Source organism: Salvelinus sp. IW2-2015, linkage group LG9 (genome assembly GCF_002910315.2).
Source record: "Salvelinus sp. IW2-2015 linkage group LG9, ASM291031v2, whole genome shotgun sequence".
Lineage (NCBI taxonomy): Eukaryota > Metazoa > Chordata > Actinopteri > Salmoniformes > Salmonidae > Salvelinus > Salvelinus sp. IW2-2015.
In genome coordinates, this window is record NC_036849.1 from 18,443,791 (window position 1) to 18,454,733 (window position 10,943).

At 43.0% G+C, this 10,943-nt stretch overlaps 1 protein-coding gene across 1 annotated transcript in view; it reads right to left on the reverse strand.

Moving 5' to 3' along the window:
* The window catches only part of LOC111968748 (synapse differentiation-inducing gene protein 1-like), a 17,279-nt gene extending 7,955 nt beyond the window's left edge, over window positions 1-9,324 (reverse strand). The window contains exons 1-2 of the mRNA XM_023994598.2: window positions 8,872-9,324; window positions 6,159-6,661 (exon numbers count right to left, since the gene is read on the reverse strand). Coding sequence (XP_023850366.1) covers window positions 6,159-6,590 — 432 coding nt within the window. The 5' untranslated portion in view covers window positions 6,591-6,661; window positions 8,872-9,324. The remainder of the gene's footprint in view (window positions 1-6,158; window positions 6,662-8,871) is intronic.
* Window positions 9,325-10,943: the final 1,619 nt, after the last annotated feature.

The following is a 10,943-nucleotide window of genomic DNA, read 5'->3' on the forward strand; positions in this document are numbered from 1 at the left end:
ACCCTCTTCTCCTTCTTCATTGCCGACGTGAGTAAAACATTTAAACGTGTTAACCCTCGCAAGGCTGCTGGCCCACACGGCATCCCAAGCCGCGTCCTCAGAGCATGCGCAGACCAGCGCAGACCAGCTGGCTCGTGTGTTTACGGACATATTCAATCGCTCCCTATTCCAGTCTGCTGTCCCCACATACTTCAAGATGGCCACCATTGTTCCTGTACCCAAGAAGGCAAAAATAAGTAAACTGAATGACTACTGCCCCGTAGCACTCACTTCTGTCATCATTAAGTGTTTCGAGAGACTAGTCAAGGGTCATATCACCTCCACCTTACCGGCCACCTTAGACCCACTTCAGTTTACATACCGCCCCAGCAGGTCCACATCAATCACCATCACACTGCACACTGCCCTATCCCACCTGGACAAGAGGAATAGCTATGTAAGAATACTGTTCATTGACTAAAGCTCAGCATTCAACACCATAGTACCCTCCAAGCTCATCACCAAGCTGGAGGCCCTGGGTCTCAACCCCGCCCTGTGCAATTGGGTCTGGACCTTCTGACGGGCTGCCCCAGGTGGTGAAGGTAGGAAACAACATCTCCACTTTGCTGACCCACAGCACTGGGGCCCACAAGGGTGCATGGACAGCCCCCTCCTGTACTCCCTGTTCACCCATGACTGTGTGCACGCCTCCAACTTAATCAAGTTTGCAGACGACACAACAGTAGTGGGCTTGATTACTAACAACAATGAGACAGCCGACAGGGAGGAGGTGAGGGCGTCAGGAAAACAACCTATCACTCAACATCAACAAAACAAAGGAGATGATCGTGGACTTCAGGAAGCAGCAGAGGGAGCACCCCCCTATCTACATTGAAAGGACAGCAGTGGAGAAGGTGGAACGTTTTAAGTTCCTCGGCGTACACATCACAGAGGAACTGAAATGGTCCACCCACACAGACAGTGTCCTCACGAGGCTGAAGAAATTTGGCTTGTCACCCAAAACCCTGACAAACTTCTACAGATGCACAATCGAGAGCATCCTGTCGGGCTGTATCACAGCCTGGTACGGCGACTGCACCGCCCTCAACCACAAGGCTCTCCAGAGGGTGGTGTGTTCTGCACAACGCATCACCGGGGGCAAACTACCTGCCCTCCATGACACCTACAGCACCCGATGTCACAGGAAGGACAAAAAGATAATCAAGGACGACAACCACCCGAGCCACTGCCTGTTCACACCTCTACCATCCAGAAGGCAAGGTCAGTACAGGTGCATCAAAGCTGGGACCGAGAGACTGAAAAACAGCTTCTATCTCAAGGCCATCAGACTGCTAAACAGCAATCACTAACTCAGAGAGGCTGCTGCCTACATTGAGACCCAATCACTGGCCACTTTAATAAATGGATCACTTGTCACTTTAAACAATGCCACTTTTAAATAATGCCACTTTAATAATGTTTACATATCTTACATTACTCATATCATATGTATATACTGTATTTTATACCATCTATTGCACCTTTCCTATGCCGCTCGGCCATCGCTCATCCATATATTTGTATGTACATATTCTCATTCACCCCTTTAGATTTATGTGTATTAGGTAGTTGTTGGGAAATTGCTAGATTACTTGTTAGATATTACTGCTGTCAAAACTAGAAGAACAAGCATTTCACTACACTCACATTAACATCTGCTAACCATGTGTATGTGACCAATTAAATTGTATTTTATTTTATTTGGGAGCCGCTTGTGAATTTGACAGCTCTAACTCAGTTCCACCACCAACACCGCATAAACAACTGCTTTGAAGGTGTCGGCTTACGCGGATCTGATACAATCTAACCCCTAGGTGTGGGAAAACTGACAGACACTGGTGCATTACACTAACACCCAATCTGAGAGTCAGCCAGTCAGTCAGTCAGCCAGTCAGTCAGTCAGCCAGTGAGCCAGTCAGCCAGTAGTGGCAAGCTGAGCTACCAGTGCGTTTTGAGGCCAGTGTAATTGATGAGACTCCTCCACTGCCCTGGTCTGTTAATTATCCTCAGGCTGCTCTACCAGAAGGCTTGTTAATGACGGCAGGGGACACTGGGCACACCTTCAGGGCACACAGAGACGGCCATGGCCCGTGTCACTAGGGACTGGCATCATTCCACCCACACCTAGGCCTGTTGGCATTTTGGAAAACGTTGCTTTCTGCAATTGTGGGGGCTGTTTTGTTAGACTTCAGTGTGGCTTTTGACATTATCGATCATAGTCTGTTGCTGGAAAAACGTTTGTGTTATGGCTTTACAGAGTTACCTGTCAAACAGAACACAGAGGGTGTTCTTTCATGGAAGCCTCTCCAACATAATCCAGGTACAACCAGGAATTCCCCAGGGCAGCTCTCTAGGCCCCTTACTTTTTTCAATCTTTACTAATGACACGTCACTGAGTAAAGCCATGTATGCGGATGACTCAACACATACACGTCAGCTACTACAGCGACTGAAATGACTGCAACACTTAACAAAGAGCTGCAGTTAGTTTCAGAGTGTGTGGCAAGGAATAAGTTAGTTCTAAATATTTCTAAAACTAAAAGCATTATATTTGGGACAAATGATTCACTAAACCCTAAACCTCAACAAAATCTTGTAATAAATAACGTGGTTTTCGGTGACTAAATTGCTTGGAGTAACCCTGGATTGTAAACTGTCATGGTTAAAACATGTTGATACAACAGTAGCTAAGATGGGGTGAAGTCTGTCCATAATAAAGGGCTGATCTACCTTCTTCACAGCACTATCAACAAGGCAGGTCCTACAGGCCCTAGTTTTGTCACACCTGTACCAGTCGTGTGGTTAGGTGCCACAAAAAGGGACGTAGGAAAATTGCAATTGACTCGGCTGCACGGCTGGCCCTTGGATGTTCACAGAGAGCTAACATTAATAATATGCATGCCACACACACGCACCCACACGATAACATAAATCAAATCAAATCAAATCAAATGTTATTTGTCACAAACACATGGTTAGCAGATGTTAATGTGAGTGTAGCGAAATGCTTGTGCTTCTAGTTCCGACAATGCAGTAATAACCAACGAGTAATCTAACCTAACAATTCCACAACTACTACCTTATACACACAAGTTTAAAGTGATAAATAATATGTACATAAAGATATATGAATGAGTGATGGTACAGAACGGCATAGGCAAGATGCAGTAGATGGTATAGAGTACAGTATATACATATGAGATGAGTAATGTAGGGTATATAAACATAAAGTGGCATAGTTTAAAGTGGCTAGTGATACATGTATTACATAAAGATGGCAAGATGCAGTAGATGATATAGAGTACAGTATATACATATACATATTAGATGAGTAATGTAGGGTATGTAAACATTATATTAAGTGGCATTGTTTAAAGTGGCTAGTGATACATTTTTACATACATTTCCATCAATTCCCATTATTAAAGTGGCTGGAGTTGAGTCAGTATGTTGGAAGCAGCCACTAAATGTTAGTGGTGGCTGTTTAACAGTCTGATGGCCTTGAGATAGAAGCTGTTTTTCAGTCTCTCGGTCCCTGCTTTGATGCACCTGTACTGACCTCGCCTTCTGGATGATAGCGGGGTGAACAGGCAGTGGCTCGGGTGGTTGTTGTCCTTGATGATCTTTATGGCCTTCCTGTGACATCGGGTGGTGTAGGTGTCCTGGAGGGCAGGTAGTTTGCCCCGGTGATGCGTTGTGCAGACCTCACTACCCTCTGGAGAGCCTTACGGTTGTGGGCGGAGCAGTTGCCGTACCAGGCGGTGAACAGCCCGACAGGATGCTCTCGATTGTGCATCTGTAGAAGTTTGTGAGTGCTTTTGGTGACAAGCCGAATTTCTTCAGCCTCCTGAGGTTGAAGAGGCTCTGCTGCGCCTTCTTCACAACGCTGTCTGTGTGGGTGGACCAATTCAGTTTGTCCGTGATGTGTACGCCGAGGAACTTAAAACTTACTACCCTCTCCACTACTGTCCCGTCGATGTGGATAGGGGGGTGCTCCCTCTGCTGTTTCCTGAAGTCCACAGTCATCTCCTTTGTTTTGTTGACGTTGAGTGTGAGGTTATTTTCCTGACATACGCACTATACACACACGTACACATGGATTTTGTATTCTAGATATGTGGTAGTGGTGGAGTAGGGACCTGAGGACACACAGTGTGTAATGATATCTGTGAATGTATTGTAATGTTTTTAAATTTGTATAACTGCCTTAATTTTGCTGGACCCCAGGAAGAGTAGCTGCTGCGATTGGCAGCAGCCAATGGGGATCCATAATAAAGACAAATACAAATATAAAACATTGCCAGAGAGTTTACCAAAACAAAATAATTGAGATGGGTGCCATTGAGGCCATGGTCCAGTCACGTGTTATCGTGTCGAATAGTTACATCCATCATATCCCTGTATTCCTACTGAGAACCATGTCTTGTCTGTATACAGATGCAGGGTTTCCAGAATAATTTATGATGAACACAAATACATGTGTAGAATAACTAATAGCAGATTTTGGCTTTGACATGTAAGAACTATCATCTGGCTCTTTCCTTCTTGTCTTAGTGTGCTGGGAGCATGTTCACTTTAAAAGACTTCTACAGAGCTCTGATCTCCACCTGGCTGCCACACTCACTCCATCTCCAATTCCTAGAACTACATCTACCAACACACACACGCACGCACACACACACACACACGCACGCACACACACATGCACACACACACGCACACACATACGTGTATACACACACACACACAACTGCTTCGAACAGAGGGTAAACCAAGAGAAGCAGCTGCCGAAGAAAAGTCTTAAAGTTTGTAATGTGAAATTTTATTTTATGTGTCCACATAACTGAGTATGTGACTAACCTTGTGAAACTATGTGAATCTTTCCTACTATAATCTCCTGTTCTTGGGAGTATCATCCTGCGTCCTTGTACAGATAAAGTAACAGGAAACTATAAAGATATACGCTTATCACCCAATGCTTCAGAATTCAGACTGTCTACAGTGCGCTATGTAAATCTGTTACTCTCTGAGCTCAGAAATAAAGAATCTTGGTTTGATTTGGACTCCAGCAGATCCTTATTTTCTATATCAACCACAAGTTAAAATGACTAAATGGTGAGCCTATCATTAGCTGATGTATTGGTGACGAAACAAAATGTGCTCCTGTTATTTCACGGAAAACATTGATTTTGCATAAAGGACTCAGCGGTGAAAGATGTGTGAAACCCCAATGAATGCACAATCATACCACTTACATCTGAAAAATTTGCCAAAGTGCTTGATTTTCTTTTTTTTAGATGAATTTGTTCTGTGAATCGACCTGGAATAACTGATCTGCTGGGTTACCTGTGTCGGGGCCATGTTTCAGCCCAGTCTCCACTTAATAATACTTTCAAAGCACTGCATTGTGGCATTAATGAATGTATCTGCTGTGCATCTATCCATCTGCTAGTGACAGGAGCTGGACCGATGGTAAGACCGGTTAGGGATCACTCCCCTGCTGCCAACTCACAGCACTGGGTATTTCACAACCCTACTGCATGAATTTAGATGTAGACACTTTTCTAAAGAAGTTGCTTTCCCACTGTCACCATTTTAATTTACAGTGGTTAGTCACAGGTTTGTCCTAACATAACAAAAGGCCTGGAGTGACATGATCAAATATGAACAGGGAGATTTGCCAACAATTATGGAACAGAAAAACTACCGCTCTATTGGATTTGTAAGTGCTATAAAATACATAACATTTTCCATTTAGTGAAAGGACGGTTAGATGGAACAAATAGGCATGAATCATGCTGGCAGCTTTAACAGCCTATTAGGAAGAGGTAGGGAGCTTTGTTAATTAACATGAACAGTATTGAGTGCCCTGACCGATTATTCTGTTAATATACATCCCTGATAGCTTTCTACAACTAAAAAAATACACACAATTTGAGGTAACCTTGTTATTTTATTTGTCCTATTAATTTTCTATGTCCAACTGCTCTCCACTAATGAAAAAGAGCCTTTTGATTTTAACATTGCTCAATGTTTTGCCTGTATGAGCATCATCACATCCCAAATCCAAAGTTCTAGCTGTTCACTTATAGTTGGTTGCCCTCTGTGTGAACTCTCACCTCATACTCATGTCCCTCCTCCTCCACCTCATAGGAGACCGTTTGGATCTTCACATCCTTCTCTCCCAGTAGTTTGTCCTGAGGGTCCTCTATGGGGGCTCCCTCCACTCCCAACACACTGTCCTTGTTCTCTGTGAAGGTGGTCTCAGAGCTCTCACTCTTAGAGTCCTTGCTCTGGAGGCTGATATCGTCCTTGTACAGGATTAAGTTGGGCCTATAGAAGGCCTCCACTGCCAGGTGCAGAGAGGTGGCATCCAGAAACTGCTGGGCCTTAGTCTTGCCGTTGCTCCCTGTGACGAAGTAGCCAATGATGTTCTCCTGGCACTGATGGTTCGGGTAGTCGCCCTGGTAAGCCTGGTGGTTGTTGTGGACCATGTGTCTGCTGCTGGTCTTATCTAGGAGCGGGTTCTGCAGCTCACTCAGACTCTCCATGGTGGGGGACAGAGAGGGACTTCAGGGAGATCAGAGTGGATAGACAGCAAGCGTTGATAACAGGCTGGGAGCTAGAAAGGACAAGACAGGTATAGTTATGGAAAGTGGGATGAGGTATGATATGTGATGACATTCAATTGTATGAAACTCTCACTGATGCATTTACAATAGAATCAGCTAAATGCATCTATATAGGGTGTTGATCAGAAGAAGCTGATGCAGCACACTTGTAGATTGGAGACATGGTTTAAGGGCTGGGAATATTCTTCACACAGTATTACACCTCACATGTCACGCTTCTCGTGGGCTGAAGGAAGAGTGGACCAAGGTGCAGTGTTTAAAGTGTTCATGATTTAATCCCAAAAACCATTCGAACAAAAACAACAAACAGGAGAACGAAAGCGAACAGTTCTGTCAGGCAAACAAAACAGCTAAACAGAAAATAACTACCCACAAAAACCATGTGGGAAAAAGCTACCTAAGTATGGTTCTCAATCAGAGACAACGATAGACAGCTGCCTCTGATTGAGAACCACACCCGGCCAAACACACAGAAATACAAATCATAGAGAAAGGAACATAGAATGCCCACCCAAATCACACCCTGACCAAACCAAAATAGAGACATAAAAAGCTCTCTACGGTCAGGGCGTGACATCACATGGTATGAATCACCAAATTACCATCTGTCACTGTTGCACATTTCATGTCCCTGAATTGATATAAAAACGATGGTAAAAAGTCCCCCATCATTTTCCAAGCTCCCTCCATACCAACAAGTGAGATGAAGACAGATGTTGGAGGATTTTTGAATGCATACTGATCATAGTGCTAAGATACCCTCTATGAACTAGTCATCTCTGCATCGTTGGAGTACCCCATTCTAGAAGTGGGGGAAAGCCTCTCATAGGTCATGAATAAGCTCCAGTTATGTTGACTGTAGAGCCACTTGACTTTTAAAAAGCTAAACAAAGCACGAAAGGAAATAGCAAAGGTATTTTCACGGTAAGTGTATTATCAAGATGCTATTTCAATAATGTCAGTAACAGCATCAGGGGAGCGTGTCGCCAGGGTAACATGTCGTCCTCTGAGCTAGTTTGTTGTTTTAAGCAGTATGATTCATGCGCTCTGAAATGCTTGGAAAACTCACCACTATTCCCTCTCTCACTATCAGACAGGGAAATTAGCATAAATAGAACTAGTAGCCAACGAAAGCGTATCAGCTCAGTCCCAGAGGAGGTCAATGAGAAGACCTTCTTGTACACCTAATTAATCTTTCCACCCAAGCTTACTCACTGAGGCTCTGATGAGAGGAGAAAATATGAGCTTAATTTTCTCTCACACATCTCGGGCAATGAAAAAACCCAGTGAGCCTATATCCCGTATCCTATAGCATAATCAATGCATCTCATATGTCTTATATGGAATGATGGCATTAAGATGGCTATGTGAGATTAGTCATCGTGTAGCTGTTTCTGTGTGGAAGAAGAAGGCTTGGTGGGACTGAATTCTGAATATAAATGTATCCTTCATTCTATGATATGTTTTGGGGGATTCATTCACCCAGGAGCAATATCACAGAACATGTACATTAAGGAGCGTATCTAAGGGCTGAAGAAATAATGTTATTTCAGCCTGGACCTTTGACTCTATGAAGAATCATGTCCATTTGGGAAGATTCCCACAGCACTCAAGTGCCTTCTCTGCATGTCAAGGCAAAGCATCAATTATGGTTTGTGTCTTTTCAGTGTGCTGCCTTCGCTTTAGAATTACAAAGTGATTCTCATATGCCTTTGAGGATGCATCTCTGTTGCTTTTCAGAAAAGAGGAATTTTCCCTTCACAGTACATTACACAACAAAGAGCATATTTTATGTCCACTATTAATTCATCAGACAGACAGTGACATGCACTTATGTTTATATGAGTCTCTGGTTGGAGAGCTCAGTTTAGTAAGCGTGAAGCGGGCTCATGAGCTGCTCTCTCTCTCGTTGATTAATGTGAGTAGAATACATTTTTGAGAGGTGACAACAAATCATTTCCAACAGTCTTTTACAGTACTTAGTCCAATTTGGAATACAACTATGGCTAATTGAATGCCCAATTCTGAAATGTCACACATTCATTCCTATTCCACACATTCATCAATCACAGTCTGTCTCTATACGTTATTACGTTATTACATTAATTATTCATATCTAATGGAATTGAAAATGCATGACAGTATGTAATGCAATTAATTCAAGGCAATTCAAGGTAATCAATTAGTCCATCGATCTTACCTATTGTACAAGATCCTGCCACGGACTGCCTCAATAGCATTCCCCTTTTACTGTTGTCCAGGAGTCGATGGAAAGGGAATGGGGTTCCAAATCATACCCCGGCACCTCTGTAGTTCACATAAAATTGGAGACATTTATAAAAGACAACGAGGACCAATGTGCAGGTAACTTTCAGTCTCTGCTGGAGCATGCACTGACGAACCGCGCTCTCTGAGCTGACAAGACAGACCGCTGCGTATTGGAGAGGTGTTGATTACGCACACTCACCACATAGTTTCACTTCCTCAATAACTCTCTAAATAACTATCAATAATAGCTATAGCTCATATAATGTACGTTGAATATATGTTTTCCATCCACAGCGATAGGCTACAAAGTCGGTTGTAGCCTAGTCTACTGAGTTTGCTTGGTCGTAAAATCACCCCTGCTCATCTGTGTTTCAGTGCGCGGTGCCGGTGATGATGCCTCCAGCCGCAAGCATCATCGTATGGACAGACACTCGTCTTGATGTCCTACACTAGTATCGACTGACACAGACTTTCATGTTCCTTTTTTTAGGAATAACCTCCCCCATACTTTTTTGGGGCATCCTGCATTTTTACACAATCCAATATGGCATCTCTATTTAGAACAAAAAGTAAGCAAAAATGCCCACAGTAATCAAGCTAGGTAAGAGATCATTATTACATATGTTTAAGTGATAAATAAGACTGAACTAGATCAAAGGTAATTCAATAATACATTTTGTGTTGCACCTTTAACCAATAGCCTAACAAATTAACAACTCTTTAAAAAATACAAAGACTTTTGATTGTCTTTATTAAAACCTAAAATTTCAAATTTCAGCCAGACCGACCAGCATCCCGAGCCGCCTGCACACCGAGCCCCACCAGTCTAGTCAATAACTCAACTCTCTACTAACACAATTTCCTTCCCAGTTTCCAGCTTAAACAAAATGTATTCCCAAGAGAACGGTTTGGAAACAAAAACCCACATACACCTCAAATAAACTCAGCAAAAAAAGAAACGGCCCTTTTTCAGGACCCTGTCTTTGAAAGATAATTAGTAAAAATCCAAATAACTTCCCAGATCTTCATTGTAAAGGGTTTAAACACTGTTACCCATGCTTGTTCAATGAATCATAAACAATTATGAACATGCTGTTAGTGTCTTAACGACCGTTGAGCAGGTGCATGTTCATAATTGTTTATGGTTCATTGAACAAGCATGGGAAACTGTGTTTCAACCCTTTACAATGAAGATCTGTGAAGTTATTTAGATTTTTATTAATTATCTTTGAAAGACAGGGTCCTGAAAAAGGGACGTTTCTTTGTGTCATTGGGAAAAGCCTCTCTCAACCCTTGACACAGTTTGGAAATCAACTTTGGAGGTTAGTCAGACTGCCTTAAAATAGCATCTGGCTTGTCCAGTGTTTGCTGCACAGAGAGAATAAAGTGTTGTATCTGCAAAAATTCACCTCTGCTCCGTCACAGACTGGTCTTCCCTGGCTGCCTGACCTTGCTGAGACACCTGTCACCATCTGATCCTCCTAAAACGAGGCATGACAAAGAATTACCTTGGTGTACATTTATACATTATATTATACACGAATAGAATCAATGGTTTAATAATTGAAATGACCATTATTCCCAGATCCCAGACTGTAGTTTTAAACTGCTGTCCTGTAACTACAGTAGGTCTCCCCATCAATTCAAGATGGAACATTGTATCATTCACTGATATTGTTAATATACTGCAAAATTCACCTGAGCTCTATAGATAGACTGGTCTTCCCTGGCCGTCTGACCCTGCTGGTGTAACCGATGTGAAATGGCTAGCTAGTTAGCGGTGGTGCGCGCTAATAGCGTTTCAATCGGTGACGTCACTCACTCTGAGACCTTGAAGTAGTTGTTCCCCTTGCTCTGCAAAGGCCGTGGCTTTTGTGGCGCGATGGGTAACAATGCTTTGAGGGTGGCTGTTGTTGATGTTTGCAGAGGGTCCCTGGTTAGAGCCCAGTGTCGTGTCTTTGGCTATGCCGGATTAATTGCTATGACGTGCTATTCTATAAAATA